Source organism: Oncorhynchus tshawytscha, linkage group LG28 (assembly GCF_018296145.1).
Source record: "Oncorhynchus tshawytscha isolate Ot180627B linkage group LG28, Otsh_v2.0, whole genome shotgun sequence".
Lineage (NCBI taxonomy): Eukaryota > Metazoa > Chordata > Actinopteri > Salmoniformes > Salmonidae > Oncorhynchus > Oncorhynchus tshawytscha.
In genome coordinates, this window is record NC_056456.1 from 18,847,453 (window position 1) to 18,869,969 (window position 22,517).

The 22,517-nt window shown below is 44.7% G+C and overlaps 1 protein-coding gene across 4 annotated transcripts in view; it reads right to left on the reverse strand.

The window, feature by feature from the left end:
• Positions 1 to 22,517, reverse strand: part of LOC112227373 (laminin subunit alpha-3-like) — a 106,603-nt gene that overhangs the window by 57,336 nt on the left and 26,750 nt on the right. For 3 of the 4 annotated variants that reach the window (XM_042307666.1, XM_042307665.1, XM_042307669.1), the window contains exons 3-12: positions 18,494 to 18,611; positions 15,611 to 15,729; positions 15,322 to 15,492; positions 14,111 to 14,208; positions 13,015 to 13,130; positions 11,827 to 11,945; positions 10,834 to 10,924; positions 9,681 to 9,812; positions 6,674 to 6,724; positions 3,732 to 3,779 (exon numbers count right to left, since the gene is read on the reverse strand). In XM_042307666.1, the coding sequence (XP_042163600.1) occupies positions 3,732 to 3,779; positions 6,674 to 6,724; positions 9,681 to 9,812; positions 10,834 to 10,924; positions 11,827 to 11,945; positions 13,015 to 13,130; positions 14,111 to 14,208; positions 15,322 to 15,492; positions 15,611 to 15,729; positions 18,494 to 18,611 (1,063 nt within the window). The remainder of the gene's footprint in view (positions 1 to 3,731; positions 3,780 to 6,673; positions 6,725 to 9,680; positions 9,813 to 10,833; positions 10,925 to 11,826; positions 11,946 to 13,014; positions 13,131 to 14,110; positions 14,209 to 15,321; positions 15,493 to 15,610; positions 15,730 to 18,493; positions 18,612 to 22,517) is intronic. The other variant, XM_042307667.1, reaches the window with a different exon arrangement.

Below are 22,517 nucleotides of genomic sequence, written 5' to 3' on the forward strand. Positions count from 1 at the left end.
GCTCAGGTCAGGGTACTGGGCGGAGTCTGACAAGTGGTGACTATTTAACAGTCTGATGGCCTTGAGTTTGAAGCTGTTTTTCAGTATCTTGGTCCCAGTTTTGATGCATCTGTACTGACCTCGCCTTCTGGATGGTAGCGGGTTTACAGGCCGTGGCTCAAGTCCTTGATGATCTTTTTGGCCTTCCTGTGACACCGGGTGCTGTAGATGTCCTGGAGGTCCTGGAGGGCAGGCAATGTGCCTCCGGTGTTGCGCACCACCCTCTGAAGAGTCCTGCAGTTGTGGATGGTGCAGTTGTCGTACCAGGCGGTGATACAGCCCAACAGGATGCTCTCAATGGTGCATCTGTAAAAGTTTGTGAGGGTCTTAGGGGCCAAGCCACATTTCTTCAGCCTCCTGAGGTTGAAGAGGAGCTGTTCCGCCTTCATCACCGCAATGTCTGTGTGGGTGGACCCTTTAAGATTGTCAGTGATCTGTACGCCAAGGAACTTGAAGCTTTTTCACTTTCTCCACGTCTATGTGGATGGGGGCGTGCTCCCTCTGAGGTCTCCTGAAGTTCACGATCGGCTCCTTCGTTTTGTTAACGTTGAGGGAGAGGTTATTTTCCTGGCACAACTCTGCCATGGCCCTCACCTCCTCCCTGTAGGCTATCTCGTTGCTGTTGGTAATCAGGCCTACCACTGTTGTATTGTCTGCAAACTTGATGATTGAGTTGGAGACGTGCACGGCCACACAGTCATGGACGGACAGGGAGAACATGAGGGGGCTGAGCACGTACCCTTGTGGGGCCCCTGTGTTGAGGATCAGCGAAATGGAAGTGTTGTTGCCTAACGTCACTACCTGGGGGAGGCCTGTCAGGAAGTACAGGACGCAGTTGCCCATGGCGGGGTTCAGACCCAGGGCTCCGAGCTTAATGATGAGCTTGGAAGGTACTATGGTGTTAAAAGCTGAGCCGTAGTCTATGAAAAGCATTCTTACATGGGTATTCCTCTTGTCCAGATGGGACAGGGCAGTGTGCAGTGCGATGGAGATTGCATCATCCGTGTATCTAATGGGCCGGTATGCAAATTGGAGTGGGTCTAGGGTGTTGGGTAAGGTGGAGGTAATATGATCCTTAGCTAGCCTCTTAAAGCACTTCATGATGATAGAAGTGGGTGCTATAGGGCAAGTAATTTAGTTCAGTTACCTTCACTTTCTTGGGTACAAGAAAAATGGTGGACATCTTGAAGCAAGTGGGGACAGCAGAGTTGGATAGGGAGAGATTGAATATGTCCGTAAACACTCCAGCCAGCTGGTCTGCACATGCTAGGGATGCGGCTAGGGATGCCGTCTGGGCTGGTAGCCTTTCAAGGTTTAACATGCTTAAATGTCTTACTCACGCTGGCCACGGAGAACGAGAGCTCACAGTCCCGGGAAGCAGCGGGGGCGGCAGTGTGTTTTCATCGAAGTGGGTGAAGAAGATGTTTAGCTTGTCTGGAAGCAAGATGTCAGTGTCCGCGGCGTGGCTGGTTTTCCCTTCATAATACGTGATTGTATGGAGTCCCTGCCACATAGGTCTTGTGTCTGAGCCTTTGAATTGCAACTCCACTCTGTCTTTGTACTGACATTTTACCTGTTTGATTGCCTTACGGAAGGTTTGTATTCAACCATATTCCCAGTCACCTTGAAGTGGTTAAAATGCAGTGGTTTGCGCTTTCAGTTTGGCACGAATGCTGCCATCTATCCACGTTTTTTGGTTTGGATAGGTTTTAATCGTCACGGTGGGAACAACATCTCCTATACACTTCCTGATAAACTCATTCGCCGTGTCAGTTATGTATCAATGTTATTCTCAGAGGCAACCCGGAACATTTCCCTGTCCACGTGATCAAAACAATCTTGAAGCATGGATTCTGATTGAGCAGACCAGAGTTTTTGATGCGCGAGTAGCACAGTCAATGTGTTGGTAAAACTTTGGTAGCATTTTCTTCAGACTTGCTCTATTAAAGTCCCCAGCTACAATAAATGTGGCTTTCAGCATGCGGTTTCCAGTTTGCACAAATTCCAGTGTAGTTCCTTGATAGCAGCCGTGGTATCGGCTTGATGAGGAATATACGCGGCTGTGATGATGACTGAAGAGAATTTTCCAGGGAGGTAATGCGGTCTGCATTTGATTGTGAGGTATTGTAAGTCGGGTGAACAAAAGGACTTGAGTTCCTGTACGTTACCACAATCACACCATGAGTAGTTAATCATGAACCATACAACTCTTTCATTGTCCCGGAGAGTTCTTCATTGCTGTCTGCGCGATGTACTGGCAAGAGAGACATGATTCCATGAAAGAGTATGTTACTGATGTCTCTATAGAAGGAGATCCTCACCCTGAGCTCATCTACATTATTGTCCAGGGACTGAACATTAGTGAGAAATATTCTTGAAAGTGGTGGATGGTTTGCATGCCTCCTAAGTTGGACTAAAAGTCCACTCCGAATACCTCTTTTCCGCCAGTGGTGTTTTGGAGCAGCCTCTGGAATAAGTGGAATCACCTTGGGGGGTACGAACAAAGGATCCAATTCAGGAAAGTCAGTTGAAATGCTGGTGAGTTACCACTGCTCTGATATTCAAAAGTTATTTCCGGCTGTATGTAAGAATACAAAAAACTTTCAGAGCTAATAATGAGAAATAACAACAAACAAAATACTATAAAATTGCTTAAATAGCCACGAACAGGGAGGGGACCGTAGCTATTAAAAAATGTATGTTAGTTTTTCCCTGAACCATCCCAGCTGACCAGTGGTATTATGGGAAGAAGACAAGGCAACTATTGGGGACGTCAGTCAAAACCCCATGAAAGAATTCATGCTGATACTGGAGCCAGCAGCATACCACCCTGCATCCCACGGCTGGCTTGACGCTGGAGCTAAACAAGGATGGTCCTGGTTGGTTCCTGGATGGGAGACCAGATGGTGTTGGAGGGCCAGTAGGAGGCACTCTTTCTTCTGGTCCCTAAAACATATATATTTATACCAGTGCCCCAGGGCAGTTATTGGGGACATTTCCCTTTGTAGGGTGCTGTCTTTCGGATGGGACATTAAACAGATGTTTTGACTCTCTGTGGTCACTCAAGATCCCATGGCAGTTATCGTAACAGTAGGGGTGTTAACCCTGGTGTCCTGGGTAAATTCCCAATCTGACCCTCACACCATCATGGGCACTTAATCATCCCCAGCTCCCAATTGGCTCATTCATCCCCCATGTAACTATTCCCCAGTTCGTTGCTGTAAATGAGTATGTGTTCTCAGTCAATTTACTGGGTAAAATATCCCAAGATCTTGAAATAATCAGATGAGTACACGCTGCAGTTGGCAAAGTTAAACAGTTAATATGTCACACGGAGAGTCTCATTTCATTTAAATCACATACAAGCATTTTTGTCTAATCAACATAAACGTGGCATACTGTGGATTACTGTAAACCCAATACTGTATGGTTATATTCTCACTGTCTGGATCGACACAGTATACAAACATTAACTAACCTCTGTCATCTGCAGACAGTATGAGCTATAAAAACACTTTGACACCTAAACCCATTTGGACTGAATGATCCGCAAAAAGGTCTAGTAATCAGCTATTTTATGACCTATCCCACCCCTATATAACCCTGACCAACAAGAGCCTCACTCCCGTAGAGGTATCAGGAGCCCGACTGCCTTACAGGAGTCAGAGTTGAGGCGCGATAAAAACACTCACGTTGACAGCTGGGTGCTCCGAAATAACCAGCAGGGCAGGCAGTGGGCTCTGTGGAGAGAGAGGAAGGGAGAGAGGACGAGAGCGAGAGAGTGTGAGGGAGGGAGAGAGAGAGAGAAAGAGAGAGAGTATTGCGTTATTTTTTTCCGATATTGAATCGATTCTGACTGCAAGTATCGATTAAAAAAAGAAGATAGGTACTTAATGTGTTACTGCACCAAAACTCTGGTATTTCTCCTCCTCTAGCTTGTTATCCATCTTCTTTTTAAGCCAACATGTTTACTGCTCTTTTACAAGACTGATCCAAACGAATTTACTCATGGTTCTCTTTTGTCCCTCTGCAGCAGACATGGTGAGCAATATGTTTGGAACGTGGAATCGCAATAAAATCAAAGTGTCAAATCGCAATACATAGAGAATAGTGAGAATCGCAATACATATCGTATCGGGAGCTAAGTATCGTGATAATATTGTATTCCAAGCCACAGTTGTTACACTACAAAGGTAAACTCATCAGCTCTATCACTTTTGATCAGATAAACAAGATCATAATCAGAGTGATCAGACTACCATACTGTACAACAAGTGAACATGGGCAGTTTATGTTAATAAACATGTTAAATTGTCACATACAAATATAGCGCCCCTAGAGCAAATTAGGGTTAAGTTACTCACTCAAGGAAACATCAACAGACTTTGACCTTGTTGGTTTGCGTATTCGATACAGCGACATTTTGGTTACTGGCACAACACTAACCGCTAGGCTACCTGCTGCGCTTTATGTGGTCATCAAATCAAATGTTATTTGGCACATGCACCGTGAAATGCTTTCTTGAAAGCCCTTAACCAATAATGCAGTTAAGAAAAATAAGAGTTACATTTTTTTTTTACTAAACAAGCTAAAGTTTTTTTAAATTACAAAGCTATATTTACAGGGGTACCGAGACAATGTGCGGGGGGGTACAGGTTAATTGAGGTTATTGATGTAATATGTACATGTAGGTAGGGGTAAAGTGACTATGCCTAGATAATAAAACAGCGAGTAGAAGCAGTGTAAAAAAAGGGGGTCAATGTAAATAGTCCAGGTAGCCATTTGATTAGATGTTCAGCAGTCTTATGGCTTGGGGGTAGAAGCTGTTAAGGAGCCTTTTGGACCTAGTCAAGGTGCTCTGGTACTGCGTGCCATGCTGTAGCAGAGCGAACAGTCTATGATTAGGGAGCTGGAGTCTTTGTCCATTTTTAGGGCATTCCTATGACACCACCTGGTATAGAAGTCCTGAATGGCAGGAAGTTTGGCCCCAGTGATGTACTGGGCTGTACGCACTACCCACTTAGCTTAGTGATGAGCGTTGAGGGCACTATGGTGTTGAACGCTGAGCTGTAGTCAATAAACAGCATTCTAACGTAGGTTTTCCTTTTGTCCAGGTGGGAAAGGGTAGTGTGGAGTGCAATAGAGATTGCGTCGTCTGTGGATCTTTTGGGGCGGTATGCGAATTGAGGTGGGGTCTAGGGTTTCTAGGATGATGGTATTGATCTGAGCCATAACTAGCCTTTCAAAGCACATGGCTAAAGATGTGAGTGCTACGGGTTGTAGTCATTTAGGCAGGTTACCTTGGTGTTCTCTGGCACAGGGACTATGGTGATCTGCTTGAAACATGTAGGTACTACAGACTCGGTCAGGGAAAGGTTGAAAATGTCAGTGAAGACACTTGCCAGTTGGTCAGCACATGCTCTTGAGTATACAGTATGTCCTGGTAATCCGTCTGTTGACCTGTTTAAAGGTCTTACTCACATCGGCTATGGAGAGTGCTTCAGTGTTGCTTGCCTCGAAGCGCACATAGAAGTCATTTAGCTTGTCTGGTAGGCTTGTATCACTGGGCAGCTTGCGGCTGGGCCTCCCTTTGTAGTCTGTAATAGTTTGCAAGCCCTGCCACATCTGACGAGCGTCAGAGCCGGTGTAGTAGGACTCAATCTTAGTCCTGTATTGATGCTTTCCTTGTTTGATGGTTCATGGTAGGGCAAGTAGGGAATTCTTATAAGCGTCCTGGTTAGTGTCCCGCTCTTTGAAAGTGGCACTTCTACCCTTCAGCTCAGTGTGGATGTTGCCTGTAATCCATGGCTTCTGGTTGAGGTATGTACGTACGGTCTCTGTGGGGATGACGTCATCGATGCACTTATTGATGAAGCCGGTGACTGATGTGGTGTACTCATCAATGCAATCAGATGAATCCAGGAACATATTCCAGTATGTGCTTGCAAAACAGTCCTGTAGCTTAGCATCTGCGTCATCTGACCACTTCCATATTGAGCGAGTCACTGGTACTTCCTGCTTTCGTTTCTGCTTGTAAACAGGAATCAGGAGGATAGAATTGTTGTCAGATTTGCCAAATGGAGGGCGAGAGAGAGCTTTGCACGAGTCTCTGTGTGTGGAGTAAACGCGGCCTACAGTTTTTTTCCCTCTGGTTGTACGTGACATACTGGTAGAAATGAGGTTAAATGGATTCCAGTTTTCCTGCATTAAAGTCCCCGTCCACTATGAGCGTCACCTCTGGGTCAGTATTTTCTTGTTTGCTTATGGCTTTATGCAGCCCGTGGTAGTTTGTAAGCCCTGCCACATCCAACGAGCATCAGAGCCGGTGTAGTAGGATCCAATCTTAGTCCTGTATTGACGCTTTGCTTGATTGATGGTTCGAGGGCACAGCGGGATTTCTTATAAGTGTCCAGGTTACAGTCCCGCTCCTTGAAAGCAGCAGCTCTACCCTTTAGCTCAGTGGGGACGTTGCCTGTAATCCATGGCTTCTGGTTGGGCTTCTGGTTGGGGTATGTGTGCACGGTCTTGGGCCTGTTCCGGTATGAGTAGTAAATCCTTTGCGTCCAACTGTTTGTTAGATTACATTACACTGTGGTTAATTATAGCATCACGTACCCACTATAGCAGCACTTACCTACTATATGGCCTGCAGGAGATTTGGTGGTGGGCTGGTAGATTGGATATCCTGGTTACAAAGAAAAACGTATGATCAATTTCAACACCATGAATACCTTCAGTGTCATGAGTGCATTGCTCTACTCCAGTAATGTTGCAATCTACACTACATGACCAAAAGTATGTGGACACTGTTTGTCGAACATCTCATTCCAAAATCATGGGCATTAATATGTAGTTGGTCCCCCCTTTGCTGCTATAATGGCCTCTTCTAGGAAGGCTTTGAAATAGATGTTGGAACATTGCTGCGGGGACTTGCTTCCATTCAGCCACAAGAGTATTCGTGAGGTCGGGCACTGATGTTGAGCGATTAGGCCTTGCTTGCAGTCGGCGTTCCAATTCATCCCTAAATGTCTTCGATGAGGTTAAGGTCAGGGCTCTGTGCAGGCCAGTCAAGTTCTTCCACACCAATCTCGACAAACCATTTCTGTATGGATCTAACTTTGTGCACGGAGGCATTGTAACGCTGAAAGAGGAAAGGGCCTTCCCCAAACTGTTACCACAAAGTTGGAAGCACAGAATCATCTAGAATGTCATTGCATGCTGTAGTGTTAAGATTTCCCTTCACTGGAACTAAGGGGCCTAAACCAAACCATGAAAAACAGCCTATGAGCATTATTCCTCCTCCACCAAACTTTACAATTGGCCCTATGCCTAGTGGCAGGTAGCGTTCTCCTGGTATCCGTCAAACCCATATTTGTCATTTGTCTGCAAAATGGGGAAGCGTGATTAATCACTCCAGAGAACGCGTTTCCACTGAGTCCAATGGCGGAGTCTAAATGAGGCGAGCTTTACACCACTCCAGCCGACGCTTGGCACTGTGCATTGTGATCTTAGGCTTGTGTGTGGCTGCTCGGCCATGGAAACCCATTTCATGAAGCTCCGGACTAACAGTTATTTTGCTGACCTTACTTCCAGAGGAAGTTTGGAACTAGGTAGTGAGTGTCGCAACTGAGGACAGACGCGCTTCAGCACTCGGCAGTCCTGTTATGTGAGTTTGTGTGGCCTACCACTTCGCAGCTGAGCCGTTGTTGATCTTAGACGTTTCCAAAAGAACAGCACTTACAGTTGACCAGGGCAGCTCTAGCAGGGCAGAAACTTGACGAGTTGACTTGTTGGAAATGTGGAATCCTATGACGGTGCCACATTGAAAGTCACTGAGCTCGTCAGTAAGGCCATTCTACTGTCAATGTTTGTCTATGGAGATTGCATGGCTGTGTGCTCGACTGTATACACCTCTCAGCAACGGGTGTGGCTGAAATAGCCGAATCCACTAATTTGAAGGGGTGTCCACATAAAAAAAATTATATATAGTGTATATGTGGTACTAAGAACAAGGTAAGAGCTAGTAAGAAATACATTTCATTGAAAACCCCATGTAAATGCTAAACGATGCAACATGATTTGAATCAGAGTGATTTTTCCCTAAAGCTGTCTTCATGAGCTTTAATTCAAAGACCAAAAAGAAAACCTCCTGGCAAATAGAGATGGCATCAATGGATAGCAGCCCACCCCAAACAAATAACCTTCATTACTTCCAGGGAGTTTAATAAGAAGTATGAACTAGCCTGGCGCACACCCAAAAGTTGGTAGAGGTCTACATGTTTAGACTGCTCTTGGAACGCTCCAAGAGATTTAAAAAAAAAAAACTGTTTTTAATAATCACATCCAGTAATAAATCTCTGTCTTGTATTAATAAAATGCCAACCCTAATTATTTATTCCACATTAAATCTTCTGTTTATATGACAACGTAAAGCTAACCAACCACCTGGGTAGGATTATTCATTCATTACATTTTCTGTATTAAACCTCCGGCATAAAACGTTGCCATGATAGTTTTAGTTAATGATTGGTGTCTTCCATCATTAAACCAACGGGACAATCAAGATCATATACAGACCCTTCCGTTTTTTACTGTGGTTGGCATGATTCAAGTATTATATGGGGTTGAGTAGGGTGGATGTGGAATGAGGCCAGGAGTCAGGAAGACATCCAGTTGAACTTTTCTATGGGATTGGATTGTTCCCGAGAACACCAGTTAAACAGATTCCAGATTTAGAATCTCAGTAAACAGTGAGGAATAAGGACTGGCGCCTATGACGAAGAGGGCCCCTTGGAGATGAACATGGCATCGTTCAAATAGCAACTGTACAACATCTCTTACTCAATATGTGTCCCAATATGAAGTTCTCCTATCATGGATCCTTTCAGAAAATACACATTTTGTGAGAGTTTGGCAGGCATACTGTAATGCTGATCTATTCTTCTAAACACATTGTGCGTGACACATGATGATTGCTGTGGCAAGTCAGTGTGGAGAGACGCCCTAAAATAAGGGCTTGTCAGTCATTGCTCTTGGTCTGACACCAGAAGAAGCACAAGGAATGCTCTAAATACAGACTGTTGACACGTGACCTTGTGCATCATCACGAACTGCCACAATATCTAAAGGTATATAGTCAGAATATGTGACAACAACTCAACCTAAAGACAGACAAGGTGTGGTATGTGTCTGTGTTGACATGCTATGACAGAATGAGGTGAGCGTTGTAGCAGTATTGCAGCTCCACGGAAAACATATCCTGCATACTTCTGGGCACGTTGGAGGAGCAATCTTGGCTAGTCTCTCTAAGTGTCTGAAACTCTTTTTGACAAGCACACAAAGGAAAACGACCCAAAACATTAAATAATTCAACATAAATTCAAACATGTTGCAATGAACAGCATATGTAGGAATGAGGTCAATTTGCATTCTTCAGATCCCAACTCTTCAATACACTCGTGGGTCTTACTATAGTCATGCTTCCTCTGAGGTAAAAATGCAGGACTGGGTCCAAATGTACACCGAGCAAGGGCCTGGCACTCTTCTACCGCTTCTACCGGTATTCATTCATTCGTTTGTTCATTTCTCTGCGTACAACAGATTTCCTATGCCAAATAATCGATTTATACAAGGTTACATACTGATGCACTGCGGGTAGCCGAAGTAGCTGTTTGCACAGCGTTCACAGTTGTTTCCGGTGAATTCTGGCCGGCAGTGGCAACGTCCTGTCCCCATCTCACAACCAGCAGTAGTCCTGGCATCACACCTGCAGGCTGTACACGCACACACGCACGCAAACAGAAATGTGCCCACACACATACGCAAACACACCAAAATACTGCTCTTGAGACATACAACAACAATCAAAGAAAATGATGATGGAACTAACCAGCTTTTACTGTCTGTGTTTTCCCAAGTCAACACCTTCCACTGTTAAGCTTACTTCATTTAATTTGTAGCTTCTTTGGTCTCTCCAAAGCCCTGAGGGCAACCATTTTCATTTAATCCACACTCAAAGCACAAACACAACCGGCAGCTATTTACAGTGCGTTATTGTACAATCCAGGTGTGCAAAACTCTTAAGAGATTTACCCAGAAAGACCAAATGTGATTCTGACATGTATTGACTCAAGGGGTGTGAATACTTATGTAAATTAGATATTTCTACATGACATTTTCAGTAAATTTGCACAAATTTCCAAAAACATGTTTTCACTTTGTCATTATGGGTTATTGTGTGTAGATGGTTGAACATTTTTTATATTTAATCCATTTTGAAATCAGGCTGTAACACAACAAAATGTGGAATAAGTCAAGGCGTATTCCACTTTCTGAAGGCTCTGTATGTGGCGAGGAGAACCAACGACGTACCACGCTAGCAATGTAAACAAGTGTGGCGCCGAATTTAGCAACACGACAAGTGGCTAGAGCTAGTGGTTGGTGCCACTGTGTATACAAACGACACCGAAGTCTCTGGGGTCAAGTCTCTTTTCCATTTTGGTCTCACATATTATCCCTAGGTCAGAAAACAAGCTACAGCAGCTCTTTACTAAACATTAGTACCCCAACTATTTGATATACTACATGACAAAACGCTGCACATGTAGGCCTACAATTCTGCCAGTAACCATACTGTTTGGTAACATATAACTAAAGATGATATTTTCACATCATAAAAAATATATTGTCATCATTAGAAGGCACTTTAGGAACAAAGCAAGACACTAAGGCCATGGGAGGAAGGAGAAACTGAGAAAGACAGTTTGAAGAAGAGAAGAAAGGGTCTAAGCTCACGTATGCATCCAGTGTGAGACTCTGGAGGTGATCCATGGGGTCTGTAGAATCCATCTGCACAAAGCTCACAGTTCACTCCCGCTGTGTTGTGCTAGTGAGAGGGGAACACACAGAGAAGTCAGACAAACACCACACAACAATGGAGTGACTGGGTCAGAGGGACACTATGTTTTGGTTGCCTAGTGGCAACTAAGGTTCCTCTCAGGCAAGAAGACAAACTGCAAAACGGGTGTTTTCTAAAAACCTATAGATAAATGTTTTTTTTTATCAAACACACCTTCCTGTTGCTAATCCATCTGCTTGCGGTACCACCAGTACCTTATCCTCTTTCACACTGAGCATGTCGTTTAGAAAGATGGCTTTTTCAACATGCTTCCTACAAGGGTATTTTAGTCCAAAAGGATAAGAGTGCATCTCATAATTGGTGTTGAGGAAAAATACTTTGCCTTGGGAGATTTAGTCCAAATGAACTGGCTGACATCTTGTTTGATTTGGAACACATGCCAACCCCTGCACGGAGAGGGATATCTCTGCATGCCAATTGCACAAGGAGCTTAATACAGAGAATATCCACCATTTGTACAATAACTTGGACCTGAAGTGAAATTTCCATTACAGACCTCCATGTCTGCTCCTAGATCTGGGTCATGTTTATGAGGGCACACCGTAGCAAAACGTCTTGCGATGGCAAACGAAAACAAGTGTTTCTTATTGGACAAGTTCAGGTAGTACCTCCTAGTTTCACTCCATTCGCTTCTGTTTTGTGCCTACTGAACACTACCCTTATTCTAGTGTAGACATGCTCCCACATACATGCTATACATACCATACATAATGTCAAATTACAATGATTCATGTCACACATAAAATCCGAAATGTAGATGATGAACAGTCTTGGTGCTTGTCACACACACACACACACACACACACACACACACACACACACACACACACACACACACACCCCGTTCGGACTTGTAACAGGCTTCATACCTGGCAGTTGATGCACACCCCTCCGCCGTCGTACCTGCCGAATGTGTCTAAACTTGCTCTCTTCTGCTCCACCTCTGGGTCGTAATAACACTCAGTGGCATGTGAATGGCACTGGCAGGCTGTGGGAGAAATCCCCGAAACAGTCAGCGAGTAAACACACACATGAAGCAGAGGCGCGCACACACACACACAAACACGAAACGGAGACAGGTAAGAGCAAGTTCTGTATTTTATATCTTACAGTGTATCTACTTACTATCCCTTCCCAAAGGAGAGTGGTGTGACTATAAAGTCACTGGAAAGGCTCTCAGTATTCAGTCAACCCTAACAGGACATCCTCTACTTCCTCCTCCTCAATCTGCCTCGTTAATGTTTCTGAATGGTCAGGGTGCATGTTCTAAAACGTGACTGCACTGACTGGATTACAGACTTCTCCACTCTTTCGATCTCTCTCGCTCTTGTTCTGCGGTTGTAGAGTTGCAGGCTCCAGTTTCACCATCTCCGACTCTGGGCTCGGGAGGGAGGGACAATCTTGTCAACAGGCCAGGGCAATTAGGAACCAGCTGGCATTGGGACTGACTGAGTGGCTGTGTAGAGGACAGCAGTATTGGCGCTGGGCTAACTACAGTAGACTGCATGCAGTGCAGTACATCACACACATACCACATGAGTAATTCTCTTAACAGTTTGCTTCGGCGTCTTCCTAGTTCCAACACCATATCAGGGCATTAAGCACTGAAGCTAATGTGGTAGAGGAGTTGGTGGGAGAACCGTAATGAATACATTCTGTGGCTGTACTTTCTTGAAACACATTCATGACAAAGGAGAAATTAGAGAACAGTTATACCCTTTTCCAGGGTCGCAACTTTCATGTCCCCCCACATTCTGAAATTGCATTTCTGCCCCCCCCCAGTTTTATCATTGGAGTGTGATACAAATCGAGGCAACGGTGTGCATTAGGACCATGCGGTCAGGTAGGCTGTTTGGAGAGTTTATCCGACTAGATTAAAAAAATATATTAAAAAATTATGTCCCCGTCACTTCAAAAACCAAAGTTGCCCCCCCTGCCCTTTTCACACTCTCATGCCAACCCCCGATCATGCTGTGCTTGGTTTGGAACACGTTGGCACAAAGCAAAGAGAGGAAGGCGAGGGTGGCCAAGAGAGGAGGGTGGAGTGTGGTACTCACGTTGGCACTCGTTGGGACTGTCTGTCGAAGCAGCACGCCATGGCTTCTGGTTGAACCCTGGACAGCAGCGGTCACATGACTCACCACAGGTGTTGTGTTTGCACTCGCACTGCAGCCTAAAGACAGGAGGAGTAAAGAGACTGGGTTTCCTGCATCATTCTCTCATGTTTACGACTTTCAATTGAAGAAAGGGAGTAGCCTACAGTATATCATCAATAAGAAGCATCGTGTGACTGCTCACTCAAGACTCAAAAACATATCTAGATCCATTTCAGATGGACCTTGATGCAAGGTGTAAAACAGTAAATTCCCTTCCAAAGTGAATGAAGCCACTATGGTTAGATCAATCATTCACTGTCAAACTGTAGTATGATGTCATCGACCCTTATTGTTTTTCATTGCCCATAGAATACATCAACTCATAAGGACATCATCTTGGCCGCTGGCCAATGGTTTACATCACAATCACAATCACTACTAATCAGGATAACTAAAATAACATGGTGGCTTTCACAATGGCAATGCCAGGAAACAAACAGATGAAGTCATTTCCTTTCTATCAAATCCAGAGCTATCTTTTCAACCTCAGACACAGACGCTATCACTGTGCTCTTAAGTTAAAACAACACTTTTTTCAGTTAACCTCATCCCCCATATGCTTTACAACCCGGTAACCACAGCACATCCATTCACCACTGTAAATGACGAATAAACTAAAGTCATAATTTGTCATACTGAACTACTCAATGAATCCTCTGTTTTTGTTTTGGGGAACTTTTACACACATAATTAAAGCCCATGTCCAATTGGCTACAGTATGAATGAATGAAAGATAACGGATTCAACTGTAAGTATAAACAACAACAGACAAGAATATGTTTCTGGAGAATGAAACAGTAAACAAAGAAGCAGGTAAAAACAAGTATGAAAGCATTAAAGCAGGTAAAAACAAGTATGAAAGCATTAAAGCAGGTAAAAACAAGTATGAAAGCATTAAAGCAGGTAAAAACAAGTATGAAAGCATTAAAGCAGGTAAAAACAAGTATGAAAGCATTAAAGCAGGTAAAAACAAGTATGAAAGCAGTAAACTACTCACCGATTGGGTTTGCCTTGGTTACGCCCCCCACACACCTCCGCGTGGCCGTGACAAACGCAACGTCCCCCGACACTGATGTCTTTGATGCTGTAGTAATACTGGAAACAACGCAGAGGGAACAACACCGTCAGAACACTGTAGCAAGACCAACAACCTGCTCTCTCCGAAACACCTCATATCAACCTCACCTAAACAAACCAAGACATTGTCTGCCAATGCAGCCGAGGTGAGTTACATTGGGTTCTTTGGTTTGAGTCAGAGCCTAGGCCACAGACACTCACTAGCATAATTGAAGCTGGAGTTACACAGGTGTGCCTATCTTATACGGTATATCAACGGCAGGTAGCCTACAGTATATGGCGGCACGTAGTCTATCGGTTAAGAGCATTGGGCCAGTAACCAAAAGGTCGCTGGTTCGAATCCCCGAGCCGGCAAGGTGGAAGAATCTGCAAGGCAGATTGAGCAAGGCAGTTAACCCTTAACAAGAACGGTTCCCTGGGCGATGACGTGGATATTGATTAAAGCAACGCCCTGCACGTCTCTGGTTCAGAGGGGTTGTGTTAAATGCGGAACACACATTTCAGTTGAATGCATACAGTTGTGCAACTGACTAGGTATCCCCTTTCCCACTGTTTCCGCCAGCTTCTACAGGACCCTAGAGTCTCTCTTCTGGGGCACTGCTCTGAGAGCATAAACATGTTTGTTTTGATTCATATACACCCTAACTGTACACACTTGCTCTAAAAACGTGTGTGTGTGCGCCTGTCTGTCTGCGCGTGTGTGTGTGTGTGTCGTCCCACACTGGGCTGTGTTACTGGAAGCATGTTCCTGCAGCACCAGGGAGCTGTCTGGACCAGTCTTCACATTCTCTCTCTGTGTGTGGAGGGAATTACCCTGGTGAAGACTGGACAGACACCTCTGGCAGGGAGCCCCGACCAGGAGGAAGGAATGTGCAGCGAGGGAGAAATCAGGTCAGTGTGTTTGTGTCAGCAGAAAGGTGCTGAGAGGGGCTACATCTTGTCACATTTGGCAATGAGGCAGAAGGTAGGCTAAACAGAACAGGTTGGTGTGAGACCATGTCATTGTGGGTTTGTGCTCTGTTGATGACGCATTCCTGGTTGCCCCTGAGGGGGGTGGTAAAGTTGAAGTAAATTGAATTGAACTGAACTGTAATGAAATTAACTGAATTGGGTGCCTTTTGTGTGACTCACCCTGCGTGTGACAGTGGGGTCCCTCTGGGCCTTGGTAATTAGGTGCCCCAACAGAGTGCTGGTCCTGAGGAAGTGCAGGCGGATGTTGGTGGCCTTGGTGAAATCTCTCAGCACTGGAGAATAGGTGAAGTTCTTAGAGCCCGGGCGACCGTTGACCAGGGACACCACAATCTGGACAACAACACAACATCACTCAGACACAAATGTCACCATCACTCTGTAGAAGTAGTAGTCTTTTGGCACATCAACATTGTGACAACCTTATGTTCCCATTCAGTGAGTTTCTCACCTCCCCGTTCTCCAATGGAACGATCTTAGAGTACTCTGTGGTGCAGATCTGGTCATCATCTCGGACTACGCGTCCATTTGGTTCTTTGCCAAACCTCTCAATACACTCCCTTTTAGAATCTGAAAAGAACAAACAGAATCACATGTCAACCACTTTATAAGGGGCCAACCGTAAAGCTATGTTTCTAAGAGACTTCATTAAAATCCTTCTGATTATTTCCATTACTGTAGCCCCCTGGCCCTTTGTAGCGCTCTGTAGTGGCAGTACATAACAATGCTTCATCAATGTCTTGGTGTCCTCTTTTACCCTGTTCACATGTCTCACTAAATCACAATTTGAACCTGTGCCCTATCGATGCATGTGGCTACAGAGGCGTCTCCCAACCTTGCTGTCATGGTAAGTACAGTAACCTCTTTTCAAAATCAGATTTGGCAAAACAATTGTTTAAGCCTCCTTTACAAGCTTCTACTGACTGCTGATTTCCACATGTGGATACTAGGTGATCTGACCTATTCCCACCCTGTCCACTGATAAGACAATCTGATCTCCTTTATCGACAAGACAGCAACAACTTGGTGTGGAAACTGCATGACGACCTCAAGCATAATATACACACCACTGTTCAAAAGTTTGGGGTCACTTAGAAATGTCCTTGTTTTCCATGAAAACATACATGAGATGAGTTGCAAAATGAATAGGACATATAGTCAAGACGTGAACAGGGTTATAAATAATGAAATAATAATTGTGTCCTCTAAACTTCGCTTTCGTCAAAAAATCCTCCCTTTGCAGAAATTACAGCCTTGCAGACCTTTGGCATTCTAGTTGTCAATTTGTTGAGGTAATCTGAAGAGATTTCACTCCATGCTTCCTGAAGCACCTCCCACGAGTTGGATCGGCTTGATGGGCACTTCTTATGTACCATACGGTCAAGCTGCTCCCACAACAGCTCAATAGAGTTGGGATCTGGTGACTGTGCTGGCCACTCTATTAAAGACAAAATACCAGCTGACTACTTAGTTCTTGCATAGTTTGGAGCTGTACTTTGGGTTATTGTCCTGTTGTGGTAGGAAATTGGCTCCAATTAAGTGCCGTCCACAGGGTATGGCATGGCGTTGCAAAATGGAGTGATAGCCTTCCTTCTTCAAGATTCCTTTTACCTTGTTCAAATATCCCACTAACACCACCAAAGCACCCCCAGACCATCACATTGCCTCCACCATGCTTGACAGATGGCATCAAGCACTCCTCCAGCATATTTTCATTTTTTCTGCATCTAACTAATGTTCTTCTTTGTGATCCAAACCCCTCAAACTTAGAATAGTCTGTCCATAACACTTTTTTCCAATCTTCCTCTCTCCAGTGTCTGTGTTCTTTTGCCCATCTTAATCTTTTATTTTTACTGGCCAGTCTGGGATATGGATTTTTCTTTGCAACTCTGTCTAGAAGCCCAGCATCCTGGAGTCTCCTCTTCACATTTGACGTTGAGACTGGTGTTTTGCAGGTACTATTAAATGAAGCTGCCAGTTGAGGACTTGTGAGGCGTCTGTTTCTCAAACTAGACACTCTAATGTACTTGTCCTCTTGCTCAGTTGTGCACCGAGGCCTCCCACTCCTCTTTCTATTCTGGTTAGGGCCAGTTTGTGCTGTTCTGTGAAGGGAGTAGTACACAGCGCTGTACGAGATCATCAGTTTCTTGCCAATTTCTCACATGGAATAGCCCTCATTTCTCAGAACAAGAATAGGCTGACGAGGTTCAGAAGAAAGTACTTTGTTCCTGGCCATTTTGAGCCTGTAATCGAACCCACAAATGCTGATGCTCCAGATACTCAACTAGTCTTAAGGCCAGTTTTATTGCCTCTTAAATCAGGACAACAGTTTTCAGCTGTGCTAACATAGTTGCAAAAGGGTGTTCTAATGATGAATTAGCCTTTTAAAATTATAAACTTGGATTAGCTAACACAACGTGCCATTTGAACACAGGAGTGATGGTTGGTGATAATGGGCCTCTGTACGCCTATGTAGATATTCCATTTTAAAAATCTGCCGTTTCCAGCTACTATAGTCATTTACTACATTAACAATGTCTACACTGTATTTCTGATGAATGTTATGTTATTTTAATGGACAACAAAGTGTGCATTTCTAAGTGACCCCAAACTTTTGAACGGTAGTGTATAATAAATGCAATCCGGTTTATCCCTCTTTGACATTGAGCAGTATTACAAACCACTGACTGAGTTATACCCGGGAAAGTAAAAAATATTGGTGCCATTTGTTTGAAAATTAATATACTGAATACCAAGAATCAAAGACCATAAAATATTGAGAGCCAGGAATGTATAAATTTTCCAGAGACACATTAAGAGAGAGAGTTCAAGAGATCGAGAGACTTAGGAGAAGACAAAGAAAAGCCTCAACTGAAATTCAAAAGGAGATCTAAGGCACAGCTGTTTCTGCTGGAAAGGTGCCTCACAGGGACTGAGAATGTCTTCACTTTAAGAGCAGGCTGGTCTATGGGGAGGTACAGTATATTGGAGAGGGCAGGCCTACTGACTGGATCAGAAGTTACTTATAAACCAAGCTCTTTGCACTTATGGTAAGCATTAGGATTACAGTACATCATTGGACTTCACAAATCCTTTTCACTTCAAAGGTATTTTATCACAATCTATAATGTTTGTCAATTCCCTCTAGGCTGCATTAAGCAGCAACACAATCTCAACATGTATCGGACGACAGGTTAACTCTTATCAACACAGTTTTCAACTGTTTCAACAGTTTTCAAGTCCTGCAAAAGCTGACTACCAGACCCAACCAAGAGCCTTGAGAAGCACCAGCACAACGGACGTGTGAATGGGAAAATAAAGCATTCATACTTACGAGCAAAGTACTGCCATGGAGCATACGTTTTCCCATGGTCCAGGGAGCGCTCCAGGACCCATAGGTCAGGTCGAGGGGCGTTGGCAAACTTGATGAGGATGTAGGCCACATGGAAGAGCTGAAAACAATATTAGCACAAAGAGCAGATCAGTGTGAAACAGAGGGCTACAAACAACCATATTGTTAATGGATTCTGGCATTAGATGTGGTTGGTTCAAAACGCTGTGGTTTCCTGGGCCTTGGTCCACTAACCACAGCTCAGACCTGGCAGAAGGCTGAGCCTCAGCCACAGACAATACTCCATTTCCTTTTACGTGAAGGCCGGAGCACAATCACGTCAACAACAATAATGTACTCTACTGTACCTCTGGCAAAAATACAAAGATGCAAAATGCAACAATGGATATTGGCCGGAATTGGAACGTGCTGTCGTACACATCAATCCAGAGCATCCCAAACATGCTCAATGGGTGACATCTGGTGAGTATGCAGGCTGGGAAATGTTGAGCTTCCAGGAATTGTGTACAGATCCTTGCGACATGGGACTGTGCATTATCATAATGAAACATGAGGTGACGGCTGCGGATGAATGACACGACAACAGGCCTCAGGAACTCATCACGGTATCTTTGTGTATTCAAATATCCATTGACAAAATGCAATTGTGTTCATTGTCCGTAGCTTATGCCTGCCAATACCGTAACCCCACTGCCACCATGGGGCACTCTGTTTACAACATTAACATCAGCAAACTGCTCACCCACACAACGCCATACACGCTGTCTGCCATCTGCCCAGTACAGTTCAAACCGGGATTCATCCGTGAAGAGCACATTTCTCTAGCCAGTGGCGATGAAAGGTGAGCATTTGCTCACTGAAGTCGGTTACGACGCCAAACTGCAGATGAGGATGACGAGCATGCAGACTGGCTTCCCTGAGACGGTTTATGACTGGTTATTTTGTGCAGAAATTCTTTGTGGAAACCCACAGTTTCTTCAGCTGTCCGGGGTGGCTGGTCTCAGACAATCCCGTAGGTAAAGAATCCGGATGTGGAGGTCCTGGGCTCGCGTGGTTACACGTGGTCTATGATTGTGAGGCCGTTGGAAATACTGCTAAATTCTCTAAAATGACATTGGAGGCGGCTTATGGTAGAGAAATTAACATTAAATCCTCTGGCAACAGCTCTGGTGGACATTCCTGTAGTCAGCATGCCAATTACACGCTCCCTCAAAACTTGAGACATCTGTGACATCGTGTTGTGTGACAAAACTGAACATTTTAGAGTAGCCTTTTATAGTCCCCAGCACAAGGAGCACGTGTGTAATGATCATGCTGTTTAATCAGCTTATCATGCCACACCTGTTAGGTGGATGGATCATCTTGGCAAAGGCAAAATGCTCACTAACAGGGATGTAAACAAATTTGTGCACAACATTTGAGAGAAATAAACTTTTTGTGCATATGGAACATTTCTGGGATATTTTATTTTAGCTCATGAAAAATGGGACCAACACTTTACATGTTGCGTTGATATTTTTGTTCAGTGTAGTATGTATGGTACAGTAAAATACAACAGTCGGATATTACAAAGGCTCAACAAGACCTGTGTGGAGTGGATGAAACTGCTGCAGGTGCTTCTGAGACACCCACCCTCCCGGCCATCGGAAACGATATCTCTACCATCAGACAACACAGGCTACACAAGAGCACCTGATGATGAAGATGACTTGTCCTTCCCCCAGTGTACACTACCCTATCTCTAAGGCCCTCACGGCTAGGTTTCCACACTCAATGTTCCTATCTCATCATCATCATCAGGGCTCAAGAGCGGGTTGCTTCAGTTCGATTGAATAGAATTAAAAGCTGCTTTTTTCAACAGTCAAAGCAGTCTTTGTGGTGGTTGACATTGCCTTTGCCTAGTTTGGAATTAGAACCTACGACATCAGACCACACAGCACGTGACAATCGCAGTGTAAACAAACACACCTGACCACCCCCACCCCCACTTCTGTGATTTGTTAAATGTAATATCAAAATGTAGATTTCTGCCGAAATAGGCATACCCCGATGTAATTATTTATCATGAGAGGGCCATAAACATTACCTAGTAATGCTTACACTGCCAGAAAGATTAAAATATAACTTTTCTACACTAAGGTGTAGTCACATTTGAGGACACAAGCTGAAGTACACAGTACAAATTATATTCCAACGACAACACGGATATTATAGAGTTGTCTGGATTTTCCATGCACCAACAGAACAGAGTCTGGTAAGACTAGGGGTGGGGGTGTGTGTCTATTTGTCAATAACAACTGGTGCGTGATGTCTAATATTAAAGAAGTCTTGAGGTATTGCTCGCCTGAAGTAGAGACCCTTAAGATAAGCTGTAGACCACACTATCTACCAAGAGAGTTCTCATCTGCATACCACAGACCGATGCTGGCACTAAGACTCCCCTCAACCAACTCAAAAAGGCCATAAGCAAACAAGAAAATGCTCATCCAGAAATGGCGCGCCTAGTGGCCGGGCACTTTAATGCAGGCAAACTTACCTAATTTCTACAAGCACGTAACATGTGCAACCAGAGGGGGAAAAAAAACTCTAGACCACCTTAACTCCACACAGCGATGCATACAAAGCTCTCCCCCACCCTCCATTTGCTAAATCTGACAATAATTATATCCTCATGATTCCTGCTTACAAGCAAAAACTAAAGCAGGAAGTATCAGTGACTCGCTCAATATGGAAGTGGTCAGATGACGCGGATGCTACACTCCAGGACTGTTTTGCTAGCACAGACTGGAATATGTACCGGGATTCATCCGATGGCATTGAGGAGTATAGCACCTAGGTCACCGGCTTCATCAATAAGTGCATCGACGCCGTCGTCCCCACAGTGACCGTACGTACATATCCCAACCAGAAGCCATGGATTACAGGCAAGATCCGTATTGAGCTAAAGGCTAGAGCTACCGCTTTCAAGGAAGGGACACTAATCCGGACGCTTATATGAAATCCCGCTATGCCCTCAGACGAACCATAAAAACAAGCAAAGGGTCAATACAGGATTAAGACTGAATCGTACTACACCGGCTCTGATGCTCGTCGGATGAGGCAGGGCTTGAAAACTATTATGGACTACAAAGGGAAACCCAGACGCGAGATGCCCAGTGATGCGAACCTATCAGACGAGCTAAATGCCGTTTATGCTCGCTTCGAGGCAAGCAACACTGATACATGAGAGCACCAGCTGTTCTGGACGACAGTGTGATAACGCTCTCGGTAGCCAATGTGAGCAAGACCTCAACATTCACAAAGCCACGGGGCCAGATGGATTACCAGGACGTGTAAATTATTACCGCCCTGTAGCACTCATGTCGATAGCCATGAAGTGCTTTGAAAGGCTGGTCATGGCTCACATCAACAGCATTCCCGGATGCCCTAGACCCACTCCAATTCGCATACCGCCCCAACAGATCCACAGATGATGCAATCTCAATCGCACTCCACACTGCCCTTTCCCACCTGGACAAAAGGAACACCTATGTGAGAATGCTGTTCATTGACTACAGCTCAGCGTTCAACACCATAGTGCCCATGAAGATCATCACTAAGCTATGGACCCTGGGACTAAACACCTCCCTCTGCAACTGGATCCTGGACTTCCTGACGGACCGTCTCCAGGTGGTGAGGGTAGGCAACAACACGTCTGCCACTCTGATCCTCAACACTTGGGCCCCTCAGGGGTGTGTACTTATTCCCCTCCTGTACTCCTTGTTCACCAACAACTGCGAGGCCATACACGACTCCAACACCATCATTAAGTTTGCTGACAACACAACAGTTGTAGGCCTGATCACCGACAACAATGAGACAGCCTATAGGGAGGAGGTCAGAGATCTGGCAGTGTGGTGCCAGGACAACAACCTCTCCCTCAATGTGAGCAAGACGAAGGAGCTGATCGTGGACTACAGGAAAAGCCGGCCGAACAGGCCCCCATTAACATCAATGGGGCTGTAGT